At 42.5% G+C, this 18692-nt stretch overlaps 1 protein-coding gene across 1 annotated transcript in view; it reads left to right on the top strand.

Moving 5' to 3' along the window:
* The first annotated feature begins 2837 nt into the window (after window positions 1-2837).
* Window positions 2838-18692, top strand: part of LOC136586564 (SCO-spondin-like) — a 100849-nt gene continuing 84994 nt past the window's right edge. The window contains exons 1-16 of the mRNA XM_066584700.1: window positions 2838-2893; window positions 3899-4038; window positions 7315-7485; window positions 9213-9457; window positions 9593-9695; window positions 10051-10209; window positions 10314-10399; window positions 10554-10682; window positions 10800-10962; window positions 11714-11954; window positions 12350-12488; window positions 12604-12730; window positions 12872-13044; window positions 15106-15327; window positions 16719-16884; window positions 17476-17725. Coding sequence (XP_066440797.1) covers window positions 2838-2893; window positions 3899-4038; window positions 7315-7485; window positions 9213-9457; window positions 9593-9695; window positions 10051-10209; window positions 10314-10399; window positions 10554-10682; window positions 10800-10962; window positions 11714-11954; window positions 12350-12488; window positions 12604-12730; window positions 12872-13044; window positions 15106-15327; window positions 16719-16884; window positions 17476-17725 — 2570 coding nt within the window. The remainder of the gene's footprint in view (window positions 2894-3898; window positions 4039-7314; window positions 7486-9212; window positions 9458-9592; window positions 9696-10050; window positions 10210-10313; window positions 10400-10553; window positions 10683-10799; window positions 10963-11713; window positions 11955-12349; window positions 12489-12603; window positions 12731-12871; window positions 13045-15105; window positions 15328-16718; window positions 16885-17475; window positions 17726-18692) is intronic.

The following is an 18692-nucleotide window of genomic DNA, read 5'->3' as shown; positions in this document are numbered from 1 at the left end:
GGGCCACAGGAATAATTAATTACACTTGCGTGTTCTTATTGGTTTTGGCTGGTTGTCCCGCCCTGCGGGGTATCTGCTAGTTTGCAGTCTTTCTTCTCTGTGTCTATGCTGGTGATCTTAGGGTTCCCTCATCCTTTTACTGCTTGCTGCTGATTTTAGTTTGTTTCCCCCTTTTTGCCCCTAGTGTAGGCCGCTAGTGGTTTGCTGTGGAATCTCTCGTGGAGTGTTTTCCCACATATTGTAATTTCTGCATGTCTTGCCTTATTTATAGGGAATCACACGGAGTCTTGTTAATGAGAATAAATCTTTACTTACAGCACCAACATATTCCGCAGCCCATCACAAATCAGAAAGAACAGAATCAGACATGTGAAGAATAGGGGTGAGGGCCCGGCTCACAAGAGCTTACAATCTGTAAGGAAACGGGGTGCCACAAGAGGTGGCAGTGCTTGTTCGTACAATGGTCCAGCCACCGTCTATATATAAAGGTATTATACATGGAGCTGTGTGAGCCGTCACCGACCAGTATCTGTATATGTACAAATGTAAAGTGCATTAAGGTGTAAGAGGTGTAGGGGGAAGGATGATATTATCCTGTATATAAGGAGAGAAGGATGTACTTCCTTCCTCCTTATGTAAGGAAGTATTCCCTTGTATTTGAGGTATTCCCTGGTACATTAGGATGTGTCTCCTTATATAAATGATGTATTCCTCTGTATATAAAAATGTACTTCCCCCTTATATAAGGTTGTATCCCCCTGTACATAAGGAGGTATCCCCTGGTATATAAGCATGTGTCTCCTTCTACAAAAGGATGTATTCTTCTGTATACAGGGATGTATCCCCCTGTATATAAGGAGGTACCCCTCTTAATATAAGGATGTATCCGCCTGTATATAAGGAGTTATCCCCTGTATATACTGATGTATCCGACTGTATATAAGGAGGTATTCCTCTGTATATAAGGATGTATCCACCTGTATATAAGGAGGTATCCCCTGTATATAAGGATGTTTCCGCCTGTATATAAGGAGGTATTCTTCTGTATATAAGAAAGTATTCCCTGGTATATAAGGATGTATTCATCTGTATATGAGGAGGTATTCCTCTCTATATAGTGAGGTGTTTCTCGGTATATAAGGAGGTATTCCCTGGTATATACGGATGTATTCCTCTGCATATAAGGATGTATCCCTGTGTATATAAAGAGGTATTCCCCTGTATAGAAGGTTTTCCTTGGTATATAAGGATATGTCTCCTTCTATGCAAGGATGTATTTCTCGGTATACAAGGATATATCCACTGTATATAAGAGGTCTTCCATGGTATATAAGGATGTGACTTTTCTATATAAGGATGTATTTCTCTGTATATAATGAGGTGTTTTCTGGTATATAAAGATGTGTCCCCTTCTATATAAGGATACATCAACCTGTATATAGGGATGTATCCCCCTGTATATAAGGAGGTATTCCCCTGTAAATAATGAGGTGTTTTCCAGTATATAAGGATGTATCCCCCTGTATATAAGGAGGTATTCCCTGTTATATAAGGATGTGTCTCTTTCTATTATAAGGCCTGCGGTCCACGAGCGTAGCGTTTTCCCACAGTGGATTCCCACTGTATATAAGGAGATATTCCCCTGTATATAAGGAGGTATTCCCTGGTATATAAGGATGTATCTTCCTGTGTATAAGGAGGTATTCCCCAGTATATAAGGATGTATCTTCCTGTGTATAAGGAGGTATTCCCCAGTATATAAGGATGTATCTTCCTGTATATAAGTAGATATTCCCCTATATATAAGGAGGTATTCCCTAGTATATAAGGATGTATCTTCCTGTGTATAAGAAGGTATTCCCCAGTATATAAGAATGTATCTTCCTGTATATAAGGAGATATTCCCCTATATATAAGGAGGGATTCCCTGGTATATAAGAATGTGTCTCCCTGTATATAAGGATGTATTCCTCTGTATATAATGAGGTGTTTTCTGGTATATAAGGATATATCCCCCTGTATATAAGGATGTATTCCCTGTTATATAAGGATGTCTCTCCTTCTATTATAAGGCCTGCGGTCAAAAAGCGTAGCGTTTTCCCGCAGTGGATTTCAGCTGTATATAAGGAGATATTTCCTGGTATATAAGGATGTGTCTTCCTGTATATTAGGAGGTATTCTCTAGTATATAAGGATGTATCGTCCTGTGTATAAGAAGGTATTCCCCGGTATAAGGATGTATTCCTCTGTATATATATATATATATATATATATATATATACAGATGTTGTCTCACTCCCCTGTGTCCCCATCACTCACCTCCCTAGTGGCCCCATGACAACCCCTATAATCCGTCCCCTGCAGGGGGTGAGTACAGATCAGTGACCATTGGAGGTGACCAATCTCAGCGGTGACACCTGCTGTATGGTAATGTCCGGAGCTGGTATATAATGCTGGAGCAGATGGACACAAGGAAAGACGGAAGACACAGTGGGAGAGCGCACAAGACCTGCATGTGAGTACTGACCGCATATATATATATATAGCCACTGTCGTGTATTGTGCCCACATCTGTGTGATACTGTCCTAATGAGTCGAAGCTTATGATGTGTGATACTCTTGTAGTGTATCTAAGCCTATCTAGTTATACTTGTCAGGTTTATCTACTGTGTGATACTGCCATGATGTATCCCAGCCTTCTTTGTGTGATACTGACCTAGTGTATCTAAGCCTCTCATGTATGATACATACTACATTCCCCATTGTGAGGCGGTGTATCTAAGACAGCTGTTCCCGCTTCTAGGTGGAGTCTGGGCTGCCCCTCCACTGACAGGACGATGAGATCCCCGCTGTGGCTGCTGCTCCTGTGGATGAAGATGATTCTGTGCAGCGGGTAAATGACATCTCAGCGGCTCCCGTGCGACATTGTAGATGTAATAAGCGCTCGTTCACATCTGCGTCGGAGCTTCTATTCGAAGTCTTCGTTGCAGTTTTCCGTTAAAATCCAGGATGAACTCGTGCTGCATGCCAAAACTGAAATTGATAAAACCCCATTAAAATCAGCGACCTCCATTCGGCGCCATTCGATTGTGTCATAAGACAAATACGTTCGGCAGGGGATTACGTTTTCTTGCTCCCATAATGGAACAGGAAATGGACACCATAAGGCTAGTTTCACACGGGCGATTGCGATTTTGGGTGTCAGCAATGCTTTTTTTAGAATAATCTTGCATCACATTGCTGCCGCCCGCCATAAAATTGCGCTATAAAAATGCACAATTTTTTATCGCAGCAGTCAATAGGACTTTCTAATGTTAAAATCGTTTCGCAACGCATGCGTTGTGTTGCGATAAAAAGAAGGCTCCATAGAAAAACATGGGAGATTTTTAAAAAACGCACACCGCAGAAAGATAGAGCGTGCCGCTCTCGCAAAACCACATGAGTGAAAACATCGCAGATTGGAAGGAAACCATTGGAAATCATTGGTTTCATAATCTGTTTTTTTACTGACTCTCGCATCACCCCAAAATCTTGTGATTGTTTCGCACGTGTGAAACCACCCTAAGGAATATTTTTTACATCAATAGGGGGGGTTTCACACGGCCGAGAAAATTGCGTGATGTTCGCGTGATGCGAGAGTCATTAAAAAAGCAGATGATGAAACCAATGATTTACAATGACTTCCTTCCCATCTACGATGTTTTCAGTCATGCGATATTGAAAAAAAAGAAAAAAACGCGGCATGCTCTAAAAAAAAGCATTGCTGACGCCCAAAAATCACGGAAACAAAGACACGATTTTGCTATGGCAAAATCACAATTACCCGTGTGAAACTAGCCTAAGGGATATCGCATATGTCAGTGAATTGAGCGCTGTATATTCTGTGCCCCGGTGACAGACGTTGGTGTGAGCGGACGGTGCAGGTGACGGAGGAGGAGGTTATCACCGCCAGGAGAGAGCAGGAGGTGCCATGTTCGAGCCTCTATCAGTACAACATGGAAGGCTGGAGGCTGGACCAGGAGAAGATGAGGCTGCATAGTGAGGCCAGCATGTGCTTTATATACAGGTCAGTATCATGTGACCTCGGAGGGGACAATAACTCTTATATACCCTGCCACTTGTGCAATGTCCGCATCTTGTATCTCATATACACATGTTCCACCCCTAACTTTTATTGAATCGCAGCATCCACTCGGAGCCTCTGACGTAAATCCGGTACAAAGTCTAGGAAAAATAGCTCAGCATGCTGTATCATTTCATTCAGGGGTCCGTCTGGTGCCCATATATGCCAGATTTAGCTTTACCATTGTTCGGCTCCCGATGCCAAACAACAGAAATCTAAATGCAAATTTGAAAATGAGTCTTAGGGCCCTTTTACATGGAATGATCTTTCAGTTAATCGCTGGATCATGCGAAAATGAGCAATAATTGTTCAGTGTAAACACGGCCAACGACTGAACGACAGACTATAATTAATTTGCTTATTGTTAATTTTATGCAGCCGAACGATTATTGGCCTGTTGATCTAGGAATGGAGTCCGGCGGACGGAAGAGATCTCCAGTGCGTTCTGCCTCCATTCAGTGAGCAATTATCGCTTCTGTGTGAAGGCAAAGGAGCGATGATCATTGGGACCGCTGTCGGGCGCCTAAGTGCTTGATAGTCAACCCATTATATTTCCAATTTAATAAAATTTTGTACCATCAAGTTAAGAAAAACATACTTTTGACAGTCGCGCCGGATCGGCAATTGTTTCCCATTGTTTTAATGGGAAACCTCGGATCACACGTGCGTGCACCTTGCACACTGTGCAGTGCTTTTTCCAGCCCCATTGAAAACAATAGGCGAGGCTTTCCATGGCAACACCCAAAGATAGGACATGCCACTCATGAACATAACCCCATTCGAAAGAATGAGGTTCATATTTGTGCGTCTCGCAACACACAAATCTTGCACGATTTTCTCGGACGCGTGAAAGTGGCCTAAGACAGTTTTTCCCAACTCCGGTCGTCAAGGCACCCCATCAGGCCATGTTTTTAGGATATCCTATAATAAAAATACCTGTGACAATGTATGAAGCAGTGGCAATAATTACATCACCTGCACAATACTGAGGAAACCCAAGAATATAAGCTGTTGGGGTGCCTCGAGGACTGGAGTTGGGAAACACTAGTGTAAGGGTGCGTTCTCACATAGTGGATTTTGGTGTGGATCTGCACAAAAAAACGTAAAAATCTGCATCATTTGATTCTTGATTTTGACACAGCTTTTGATGTGGATCCGCAGTAGATCCGCAGAGGTGAATTCTGCTGCGGATCTACACAAAAATATGCATCAAAATCCACGCCAATAACATGGTTTTTGACAGTTTTTGAAGTGTAATTTGACACAATTTTGATACGGATTTTCTGCTGCTGAAAATCTACACCAATTCCGCTACTTTGTCTTTTTGTGCCATAGCAACCAATCACAGCGCAGCTTTCGTTTCGTATACTGCTCTTGAAAGATGAAAGTTGCACTGTGATTGGTTGTAATGGGCAAAAAAGACAGTTCTTCTTTCAGGCAGTTTCATAAATCTCTTTTAATCCCAGTTATGACTCAAGTCTTCTATCCTCTATGAGGGTTTGGGATCACATGTGACATTATTATATTTGTATCCCATGACCAGGCCACAGTCCACCAGACCAGCTGTGTGGAACCGGACAGTACGGGTATGCTGTGAGGGCTGGACGGGCGAGGACTGCACACAAGGTATGTTATTAGGGGTCACATGACTCCTGGTCACAGCTCAGTGCTGGATGCTTGCTGCTGGGCACTCTGTGTTGGAAGCTTGGTGGTGGGTATTCTGTGCCAGAAGCTTGGTGTTGATCTCTTGGTTCCGAGTACTCAGGGCTAATTGTTCAAGTTGGGTACTTCGAGCTGGACACTTAGGGCTGGGCACTCTATGTTAGATTCTCAGTTCTGCTCACTTGATGGTACTCACCCGGTGCTAGACCCTGGTCTTGGGCACTTGGTGCCGTTTGCTTGGTGTTGGATACCTAATGTTGCCTGCTTAATACTTCATTCTGAGTGCTTGATACTGGATGCTTGGTTCTGGACACTTGCTGCTGGTTGCTTGCGCTGGACATTTGGTGCCAGAAGTTTGGTGTGAGCTACTCATTGCTAATCGCTTGGTTCTGAGTTAAATGTGATTGTTCCCAGCAAGAGAAACCAAGTAATCTTGTAGATATGATACCTTTTAATGGCTAACAAAAATACATGATGTTATAGCAAGCTTTCGGACCTCTCAGGATCCTTCCTCAGGCATAATGAAATAGATAGTGGGTATAATATTTTTTATGCTTTCAACAGAGGGTTAAATTCTTCGAAAGGATTCGTGCGTGAATGAGAAGTATCAGAAATCTATAGCAGGGATAACACACAGGCCTGATGACCCCCTAACATTAATTCAGAAACCATAAAACTTTCACATCTTCACATCTTTACCAGTGGACTATTTAAGTATTTATTTCTCTACTCATTCTGTTGTGGTATTCCTTTAAGTGCAAATTAATCACATCCATGTCTGTGCCTTGTTATAAGTATGTGTGCATATATATGCATGCCTCTTCGGAGCTATTTCATTATGCCTGAGGAAGAATCGTGAGAGGTTCGAAAGCTAGCTATAACATCATGTATTTTTGTTAGCCATTAAAAGGTATCATATCTGCAAGATTACTTGGTTTCTCTTGCTGGGAACAATCACATTTTGCTCTACTGGTTAACACAGTACTAAACTTTTTTGGTTCTGAGTGTTCTGTGCTGGATACTCGGCACTGGGTGCACTGTGCTGGATGCTCAATGTTAAGATGGTTGGTGCTGGACACTTGCTACTGTCTGCTAGGTGTTGACTGTTCATGCTGGGCATTCTGTGCCAGAAATTCGGTGCCAGTTGTTCAATACTAATGTTCCAAGCGTTCTGTGCTCAGTGCTGGGTCCTCAGTGCTAGGTGGTTGGTGCTAGACACTTGATGCCAGTTGCACAGTGCTGACCTGTTATATATGAAACATTGCACATATTCTGTTGAACAATTACACCCTCTGCTTGGAACAAGATTTGGAGATCTGTAGTCTTCATTTTTGTATTTATGCTGCTTGCTTGGTGCCCAATACTCAATGCTGGTTGCACGTTGTTGGTCACTTTCACTGGCTATACAGTGCCCATTTGTTCAGTGTTCAGTGCTGTTCGATCGGTGTTGGTTGCTCTGTGATTGATGCTAGACCCTGGGCACTCAGTGCTGGGTAGTAAGTGATATTTTTCTTTGCTTCTCTTATAAGGAGAAGGCTTCTTGGGTCACTGTTTCACTACTTGGAACTGTCAGGATATCAGGAGCCCCCACAATGTGACCCTCATGAGTATGGAAGAATGCTGCCTTCACCCCTGGGGCCACAGCTGGGAGAACGTCACCTCCGAGCTCTGCTTCAGTTGTTCCTATGTGTCACCCACAGGTAAGAAGGATGATCACCAATCTTAATTGTCACATACACAACTAGTCAACCTTGTATTATACAGTGACGGTGAAAATGTTTTCACGCCCCTGCCGGCACCTCCTGTTTTTGTCGCATTTGCATCACACAAAGCAATATCTGATCTTTATACATAATGTGATATTATACAAAGGGATCCCGAGAAACTAAATAATCTAGGAGCAAAATTATCAACCCCCAGGTCACCCCTGTGTGGTGACCATCTACTCCCTTATATCTTGTGGTTCCAACTTTAGCGTTAATAATTGCACCTGAATACTGTCTGTAGGCCCATTATTTCCTGTCACCATGAGACTGAGGGAATCACCACCAAGGTCCTACCAGGCCCTCTAGACCTAATCACATGAGATCCCTGTAGATGAGAAGAATGTAATTAGTCTCTGGAAAGGGTTACATGAACACTTATAAGACTTTTGAAACCATCTATCTAAGTAAAAGCAGTGAGTAGACTCCAGATCTCAAAGATATCCATTATCTGGACCTGTAGGAGAGGTAGAGCAGTAGAGGATCTTCTCAGGAACCAGAAAGACTTTCTATTAAAAGTTACAGAATATTTTAAATCAGTCATCAGGACTCCACATGGCAGTGTGGAAGGACACGAGCACTACTCTCCAAGAGGGACATCAGTGCTCAGGTCATGCCTGTAATAAACAATTGGAGGATACTGAGGAGTCCATGACTTTTGCAATGGAGCAGGACAGACTTCAAAGAACATCCTCTCATTTGTCAAGAAGCTGCAACCATTGGGTTCTACAGTGAGAAAGAAATTCCAGAGAAAAACAAGTCTGCATATGACAGAGGAGGCACAGCATGAAAGTTCTGCAGTCCGGACTTAAACCCATAGAAAAGCCGCAGCAGGACCTTAACCCAATACGGCCGGCAGAACATATTGTACAAGAATAGCAAAAAAAAGTCAGTGTGAAGAGTTCTACAATAACAGAAAAACAGAAAGGAGGGAATATGTTTCCAGAGCACTGTATATTATAAACTTGACATTCATATACAGTAACTACTGATGTCAGTAACAGGGGGCGGGGCTGTGACTACCTCTCAGACATGATATAGAGGCTGGTTGTCAGCAGTAATAGATGAATAGCTGTTACCCTAGTATATAGTGTGTGAATCTCATGTCTGATCACAGTGTAATTATATTATATCAGTGATGTCAGTAACAGGGGGCGGGGCTGTGACTACCTCTCAGACATGATATAGAGGCTGGTTGTCAGCAGTAATAGATGAATAGCTGTTACTGTAGTATAAGGTGTGTGGATCTCATGTCTGATCACAGTGTAATTATATTATATCAGTGATGTCAGTAACAGGGGGCGGGGCTGTGACTACCTCTCAGACATGATATAGAGGCTGGTTGTCAGCAGTAATAGATGAATAGCTGTTACTGTAGTATAAGATGTGTGGATCTCATGTCTGATCACAATGTAATTATATTATATTAGTGATGTCAATAACAGGGGACGGGTGTGTGACTACTTCTCAGACATGATATAGAGGCTGGTTGTCAGCAGTAACAGATGTGGATCTCATGCATGTCTGGTGATTATGTAGAGCAGGTAGCATCTAAGAAGGTTAAGAATAATGAAGTGCTTGGGGTGGAGTTTATTGTACAATAATGAAATGTTTTGCCCAGTCTTATTGTCGATTTGTCCCTGTTTGTATGTTTTCATGTGCAGCAGCTCTGCCATCTCCGTTCATAATGAGGCCGTATCTCACCACCGCTTTGATCGGGGGACTTGTACCTAAGCAGAGACTTTTCGCCACTTGTGTCACATGGGGGGGCTTCCACTATCGGACGTTTGATGGAAAACATTATAACTTCCACGGGAATTGTATGTATAATATGGCATCTTCCACTGATGGCAACTGGGTCGTGTTTGTATCTGGAGAACTCTGTACCCAAACTGGACTTTGCCCTAAGGTATGAAGGTCTTGGTCACAGCCTTAATCCACCAATGTTCTGCTGTATCCTCTGTGCTACTGTGAATCATATATGTGGTTATTACAAATACATACACCTCTTTAGCTGCTCATTCACTGCTACGTCTACCTCCAGGTTCTTAGGATAATCTTTGGGTTGGATCAGGTTATGGTTAAAGGACGGTCTGTGATGGTGAATGATGTTGTTGTACCAGACGGAGACCCCTATTTGCACAATGGTGAGTTCATAAGATTTGTACCTGCTTGGGAGCCCCCAAAAGCCATATTTAAGTGTCCACACTGATTCCTGTAAGACATTGGCCTATTACTGGTATTTATGAATATTCTATATGTGTTAACAAGACCCACAAAAAAAGGTCAACAGATCTTATTGGGATTGATGAATCTTATTGGCCTTAATGGAGGTTGTCATGGGTTATGTCATCAACTCACATCCGGACCACTGAAAGTCATTTTTCTATGGAAAAAGGACACTCAGCCAAGTTGGATATGTGGCATAATGGTAGTGAAGGTTTGGGGGTGTCAGTAAATAAATGTGGTCTCAGTGTCTTGGCGCTCCTACCCATGTGTTAGGTATCAGTATCCTCTGGCTCGGAGATTTCATCTTCATAGAGAGTGGTCTTGGTGTCAGATTGAAGTTTGATGGAGGAAACAACATTTATGTGACTGTGAACTCTGAACTCCGGGGAAGAACAAGCGGATTGTGTGGAATCTACAATGACAACACAGATGGTAGGTTTCCAAAGGCCGTGGGAGTTGCAATGGAGTTGAGATCTTGGTTGATTGGCATCTGCTATTGGACAAAGTCAGGATAACCTCTGTTCCTTCTTCTCTAGATGACTTCACCCAAAGTGGGGGTGCTGTATCTCTGACTGCTGCTGGGTTTGGGAACTCCTGGAAGGTCCAAAACATCAGCACTCAGGTAAGTGTAGTAAATCTAGACCATCAAGATGTGTTGTGTGAATAATGGGAGTTGAATAAATTATTTGAGGTATATGAATCAGGAGATTTGTTTCATGACTGATGGGCCTTGTTGATAACTTGAGGGCTTCTCGACATCTCTCTTCTTGGTGCAGCACACGTGTCTTGATGTTCCTGAATTGGGTCACAGCTGTGAGCTTCCTGGACGAGACACCATTAGGTTAGAGGCAGAATCTATTTGCAGAAAGCTCCTCAGTCCTCCTTTTAGTCACTGTCACCACAAGGTAAGGCAAGCAGGCAATTATGCTGCTTATAAGATGCAGAGCAATAACTCTGGCATTGATGGGAGGATCTCCTCTGGTCTGGGTAGTGATCCTCACTAGGTCATCATCTACTACTAGGTGGATCCCCATGGGTTTTATGACACATGTCTGTACACCTACTGTCAAAACATGGGCACAGTGCAGAACAGGCTCTCCTCTGTGTGTCCAACATTTGCCAGCTATGCCCGGGAATGTTCTCAGCAAAAGATTACCATCACCTGGCGCAAGGCTGACTTCTGTGGTAAGTAGTGGAGATGTAATAATAATTATTATTTTTAATTGTATAGCGCCAACTTATTTCGCAGCGCTTTCAAGCATGGGAGAAAACAGACAATACAACAATTATATGTGATTTACAATCGGTTTGAAACAAACAGGGTTGGGGTGGTACAGGAGGTATAAGGTGGGGGATGAGGCATGGGGGGGGGGACACAGGCAGTACGGGAATTACATGTGGAAATCAGTTATTAGAAAGCAAGCGGGGTGGGGGCAGTAAGGAGGTGCAGGGGTAGAGCTCATATTCGATAGGCAGGGTGGAAGGTGTGGGGAGCTACAGGGAGCAGCAGGGGGACTAGGTCAGGGGATTTGGTATGCCTTCCTGAAGAGGTGAGTTTTTAAGTTACATCTGAAATTTCGTGCATCGGGAATTGTCCAGATGCCTTGAGGTAGAGCGTTCCAGAGGATCGATGCTGCTCTGGTGAAGTCCTGTAGGTGAGCATATGAGGTTTGTATTAGAGAGGTATTTAGTCTGAGTGTGTTAGCGGATTGGAGTGTGCAGGCTGGGTGGTGAACAGTCAGGAGGGAGGCGACGTACGGTGGCACGGCGCCATGAAGAGCTTTCTTGGTGAGGGTGAGGAGTTAAATTTAGTTCTGTAGTGGATGGGCAGCCAATGCAGATGTTGACATGAATCATGCTGCCTCCATGTAAGTCTTCATCATTGTCTCAGACGTTTTGGGTGTAAAAAGTTTTCTTATGATTGATTCTTCTCCAGAGAAGAAATGTCTGATAGGAAAGCAATACTCAGACTGTGTGTCCACCTGCCCGGCCAGCTGTGCCTCGGTAGGAAGCTATGATGATGGTCAGTGCCGGGATGAGTGTGTCAGTGGCTGTGAGTGTCCAGCTGGCCTATACCTGGAGGATGGACGGTGTGTGAGGGAAGAAGAATGTCCATGTTACCACAAAAGACAGAGATACTCTCCAGGAGAGGTCATCAGACAGAGGTGTAACCAATGGTGAGACCTTCCACCTCCATCCATATCTTGTATTTCTGGATTCTAACTCTTTCCATGACCATCTTGTATCTTCAGACTTTGACCCTTTCTGTGGTGACCAGCTTCTATCTAGGATGATTTCTGTGGCAACCTTTTTGTATATCTTGTTTCTGTGTTTACCATATTGTACTCTGCACTCTGATCCTTTCATTGTGAACCTATTGTATGTCTAAACTCTCAGGCCTTTCTGTGTTGACTATCTTGTAGCTCTGCATTCTGACCATTTTTCTGGTGACTATGACATTTTCTGTGGTGTCCATCTTGTATAGCTAGACTCTCTGTCATTGGTGACCATCTTGTATTTCTAGACTCTGATTTTTTCTGTGGTGACCATCTTGCTGACTTGCTCTTCGCAGCACATGTGGTGGTGGACGATGGCGATGTTCCCAAGATAGATGTGCGGCTGAGTGCTCCGTGATGGGAGATCCGCACTATGTAACATTTGATCGTAGAAGGTTTTCCTTTCATGGATCATGTGAATACACCCTGGCACAGGTGATGATTCTCATATGTCTATAATTCTAGACGTCTATGGTCACAGGTGCAGAGTGTAGTTTGTGAAGGTCTCTCCCATGTTCATATCTGGAGAACATTCTCTTCTTTTCTTCAGGATTATGTCAATGGAAAACTCCTTATCTCTGGGGAGAATGAGGACTGCAGCAATCTGGGGTCTGTTAGCTGCCTGCGAGCTGTCAACATATACATCCACAAAACATTGGTCAGACTCCGAGCATCAGGTACCAGAGTCCTCTGGAGCACATGTGGCATGTTATGTACATACATGTGACATGTTATGTACATACTCTGTGGGTTGAGATTTCATCATCTATGTCCATTATGAATGTGTGACCCCCATTCTGTATGCATCCTATCTTCAGATGATCCCACAGTGGATGGACATATAGTGACTCTGCCATTTCTCAACCCTGATTTGTTGATCAGACGCGTCTCCTCCACTCACCTTCTCCTCCAGACATTCGGCGCTCACGTGCTTTGGAACATGGAGTTTCCATCTGTTTACATTACGCTGCAGCCAACATTTGCCAATAAGGTAAAGTAGACCCAGTGGTGACGTCTACAGAGTATAACGAAGAATTACAAAGCCTCAGAGGAAAAGGCTGTAGAATCCTTCATCTTTTAAATTTCTACATAATAGAAATTCATGTAATTTAGCAAGAAAGTTGCCGAATAATGAGCAATACTTATAATGTTATGATGTATGCTACCGGTCAAAAGTTATAGAACACCTAAATTTTTCCAATTATTTTTGAAATTAAAACAGTTTAAGTTCAGCAAACAATGTGAAATGGTTCAAAGGTTCAAAGCTAAGTTAAAAACATGACAATATTATGAAATTTTAACCTAAAACATAACAAAAATCTGAATTTATTATTTTAAGCAGAAGGCTTTTTTTTCATCAGGGAACGCATCAAGGACAGCTGCTCTGCAGCACAGAAAACAAATTATGGTTTGAAATTGGAAGCAAACTATTCCTACAGGTGTCTCAACTTTTGTATATTACTTCCAAACCCTCTGATTCAATTTAACCAGTGTTGGAATAGACTGCATTAGAACACCCTCTATGGCAGGTTTTGAACAGTTCTAGCGAATACAACAGCTTTACACAATGGAGGCCTTCTTTCTACAGTTGCATTAAGATACTGTTCAGAAATTTCTTCACAACATTGTTGCAGAAGTTTTTCATGGCAAAGCACATTGCTATAATAAAGGCAAGAAAAATGCAATTAACCAATGAAGACAAACAGACAATTATAACCCTTAGAAGTGTGAGTCTGTCCTACAGAGAAATTGCCAAGAAAGCCAAGGTGGCAGTCAGTACAGTTTCCTATACTATCAAAAGGCACTTGGAAACTGGAAGAAACACTGATAGGAAGAGGTCTGGCAGACCAAAGGCCACTAGAATCATAGAATGGTAGAGTTGGAAGGGACCTCCAGGGTCATAGGGTCCAACCCCCTGCTCAGTGCAGGATCACTAAATCATCCCAGACAGATGTCTGTCCAGACTCTGTTTGATCACTTCCATTAAAGGAGAACTCACCACCTCTCATGGCAACCTGTTCCACTCAACGATCACCCTCACGGTCAGAAAGTTTTTCCTAATATCTAATTTGGGTCTTCTTCCTTTCAGTTTCATCCCATTGCTTCTAGTCTTTCCAATGGAATGGCCTGCACTGTCTCCAGACTTAAACCCAATTGAGCTTGTTTGGGATGAACTGGAAAGAAGGGTGGAAGCAAAGTAATTTACAAGTGCAGCAGATTTGTGGGAACCTCTACAACAATATTGGGGAGAAATTTCCAAACAATATTTGAATGCAATTGTATGAAGAATACATTGATTGTATAAAGCTCTTATATCAGCTAGAGATGGCTTCTTTGAAGAGTCAAAAATCTAGATTTAATTTGGTGAAATAAATTAATCCATTATTTGTATTTACCATAACTTCTTTATTTGTTCTGTGCTTTCATTTCAAAGTACATTTGAGACATTAAACTTTGTAACTATCAATACAAACTGGAAAAATTGAGGTCTTCTAAAACCTTTGCCTGTTAGTGTATGTAGTCATACGGAATCCTGACACCAGGGCAGACAGTATAGTGCTGTATATTGTATATACTGTAATATGTTTTACTGTACTGTGCACAATATATAGCAGAAGACAATATCATACAGTGGCAAATAAATTATGCAGACAAAGGTAAATAGTGAAAAGAATCACATATACCATCCAGATAGAGAGTCCAGTGCACAAATATACAGTGTATGCAGTGCCCATTTAGTGTCATACAGTGCCCAGTGACCTACTTTGTGCCCTTCTCCATGGGATAGTAGAATGGGCTGATGGGAGAAAAGATTCCGAACACTTGGGGGTCATAGGGCTCCTGATTGGCATTTTGTGGGCCATTTTTGGGATGAAATAGCGGCCACTAGTCATCATTTCTCACAACAGATCAGCTCGTGAATTAATGATGTGAAGTACGGTGGAGTCTGAGAACCATCTACTTGTCCAATATTAGAACTGATGGACCCTGTAAAATCTCCCCCTTCCCACACTTCTTAGATTGTAATAAACTGATCTGTTCTTGTATAAAGGTGCGAGGTCTATGTGGGACGTACAACTGGAACCAGAATGATGACTTCACCACTCCTGAGGGCGACATTGAAAGCAGCTCCTATGACTTTGCCAATAAATTCAAGCTGTCTGCTGATTGTTCGGATGCGGGACCCCACAGCTTTGACCCCTGCGGGATGTACACTCAGCGCAGGGAGTTTGCAGAGGAAGCATGTAGGCTGATATCAGGACCCATGTTTCAGGTACAAATATCAAGAGAATTTAACTGTCAGGACTATTCACTGATTTCATCACTAATAACTAGGACTATAGCCAAAGAATGTACAAGGAGAACTGGAAAAAAATGGAGAAACAATGGAGTTGAGTCATAGGGCTGCATTTATAATTCATGCTGCCCTAGTCACTTTTAGTGTTCAGGCCCCCTATTGAGTCAGGTTAAAGCTGCTACCCATACACCTACCATACACACTACCACTACATAGATACAATAACAGACCCAAGCTTACTACATAGATACGGTAACAGACCCAAGCTTACTACATAGATACGGTAACAGACCCAAGCTTAGTATAGATGTAGCACATTTTACTTGTTTGTTATGACTCATTGCAGAAAGTTATCTAATCTTAATCTATTAAAAACCTACTGTTATTTTAACACAACAAAAGCATTTGTACAGTAATTGCAAGTGTAAACAAACTGGCACATGGAAGTTCCATAATGTTAAACGTCATATTAAACTTTGCGGCATCTATACATAAATATGATACCCAAACCAAGCTTTCTACATAGATTTAATAACAGTACCAAGCTTACTACATAGATGTGATCTCATATTATATAGATACAGTAACAGAACCAAGCTTACTACATAGATATAGTACCAGGACATATACTGAACACACCTACACAGGCACATCTTTACATATGCATGAACACACATATACAGTAGACGTACTTTTGCATACATACATACTTTCACATACTGTATATACAGAAAAAGGGCTACTTTTACACACATACTCTTGCCATACCTCCAGTGGAGAACTCGCCTAGAATGCTGCTGCCTGTAATGCTGCTGCTGGAGAGGCTGCATCCACTGGGAAAGCTGCATCCACTGGGAATGCTGCTACTGCCTGGAACACTGCTGCTGCCACAACAACCTCATGCATCTGTTAATGTGAGTGTAGCCTGCTTGAGCGATGTTGGCCACACCTGAGTAACATATAGACTAAAACTGGACCCGTAAGTGGTTTTGACGGTCATAGGCTCCCAGGAGCCTCGGGCTACAGGGCAGCAGCCCAAACGTTATATATTGTAGTCCGCTATAGTTCTGCAGTAGATGTCAACTGCACTATACACTCTCAGCTACTTAGCAGCATAAAAAACTATATTCCAGCAGCAGCATCTACATTCTATATTGTTATTATTATACATTAGTAGTAGTATATGTTATTATTAGATATTATTAGATATAGTAGTTTATTCTATTCTATCAGCAGTAGTAATACTAGCTGCATTATTCTAAGTTATTATATATATTATTTAATATATTAGTAGTAGTAGTGTATGTTATTATCATATATTATTATAAACACAACCATTTTGCACCCTTGCTTTGTGTCATCCTCAGTCTTGTCATGATGTTGTGGACTGGCGGCCCTTTCACCAGCTTTGCCTGTATGACATTTGTGGCTGTTCCTCTGGCAAAAAGTGTCTGTGCAGTTCTCTATCTGCCTATGCCAGGCAATGTGCCCAGGAGGGGGTGGTGGTATACTGGAGGAATGAGACCTTGTGCCGTAAGTCTGGTTCATCGCCCCCTCCCTCTGTTGTCAACGCCCTGAGCCCACATTGGCAGCTCCCTTCTCTGTTTTGTGACATTTTAATGTTTTTTAGTTCCCTACCTTGTATTGTCAATGAAGGAGCTATGTCGGCGTGTCCCTGTGTTATGCCCTATGTTACCAGTGCCCATTCCTTGTGTTGTCAGTGTTCTGACCTGTGTTATTTGTGCCCCCTCCTTTTGGAGCTTTTGTCTCTACTCTGTGTTGCTGACAACTTTATCCGCCCTCTGATTTCAGTGTCCATCCTTGTGTTACAGCGACCCGTCTTTATGTTAACATTATTTTTTTTCTTCTCCTACATCCCACCCCACCATTGAACTGTCCATGTTCTTTCTCTATTGCTCCTGGCTCAGTGTTGAACCTCCTCTTTTCCATGTTCTTGGTGTCTCTGGGTCAGGAATGCTATCTTTCCCAGTCATTGTTATAAGGCTTGTATAAAGAGTCTAACATTGACTTGCAGGGATGCTGCCTTCCAATAGGTGGCGCTGCAGAGGTATTGTTCCATCTCCCTAACGTGGTGTCTCTGTGACTTGTTCTTTTCCTCACCAGCCATACAGTGCTCTGGAGGACAGATCTACATGGAGTGTGCTCCTCTCTGTCAGAAGACATGTGCTGACCTTCGTATAACAGATTCCGGATCGTGCCACGAGCTGTTTGGCTGTGTAGCTGGATGTAACTGTCCAGATGGTCTGGTGCTGGATGATGGTGGACAATGTGTCCGTCCTTCAATGTGTCCCTGTCATCATAGTGGACAAACCTATTCACCTGGGAGCAGTCTCAAGCAAAAATGCAAAGACTGGTAAGTTAGCGATTGAATGGGACAACAAACCAAATCCAACAAACGTTAGACTTTGATGGTCCCGGATCTCAGCTTTAAGGAACCAGCATAGTGGGATTAGATGTGTCAAGTGATGACATTGCCCTCTACAGACATTGTAAGTGATTGACCTCAGTTCTGAAGATGTGTTATGTTGATCGAGAGAAGACAAGCAAGACTTCCACTGAACCTTCTACCATATGAGCAGGGGGAGAGCGTGGAGTCTCAATTACTCTTCTAACACAGGTTGCCCCTACTGCTATATCCACCTCTCCGGTGGTCACTATCTACTGAGAGTTTGGGCCATGGAAGAGGTGGTGGGAGATGTCTGATGAAATCACCCTATGACCTGTTTACTCTTCCTCACAGGATAGGTTGATTTCATTGAATGTCTCAGCCACATGACCACATTCCATCCATTACAGAATCATATATGTATGACTCCACAGGCAGCAAAGAAATATTAAGATAAGAAAAGCAAATTACCCACAATGTCATGAACTAGAAGATGTTGTAGAAGTGGAGACAACCTTTCTTATATGGCAGTCATGCAGTACTGTAGGTGTAAAAAGTTGAGTGTTACTCATTGCTCATTTATCCTGAGGAAGGACCCTGAGAGATTTGAAAGCGCGCTATTATATCATGTATTTTTATTAGCCATTAAAAGATATCATATCTACAAGATGACTTGATTTCTCTTACCGAGAGCAATCTCATTTTACTCATTGCTCTAAGATGGAGATTTCTTCATGGATCCTCCTCCCTGAAGCCTACTCCTCTGTTATCTGATGATTTCCGATCTTCTTTGTTATCTGATGATTTCTGGTCTTCCTCTCTGTCATCTTATGTTCTTTGGTCTTTTGTCTTGTGATCTCATGATCTTCAAAAAAACCTCATTTAATCAGCACTTCCTTCAAATAAATTAAGCGCGCAAGAGCATGTACACCAT

This window comes from Eleutherodactylus coqui, chromosome 12 (assembly GCF_035609145.1).
Source record: "Eleutherodactylus coqui strain aEleCoq1 chromosome 12, aEleCoq1.hap1, whole genome shotgun sequence".
NCBI lineage: Eukaryota > Metazoa > Chordata > Amphibia > Anura > Eleutherodactylidae > Eleutherodactylus > Eleutherodactylus coqui.
This window is presented reverse-complemented; position numbering and strand designations above follow the sequence as displayed.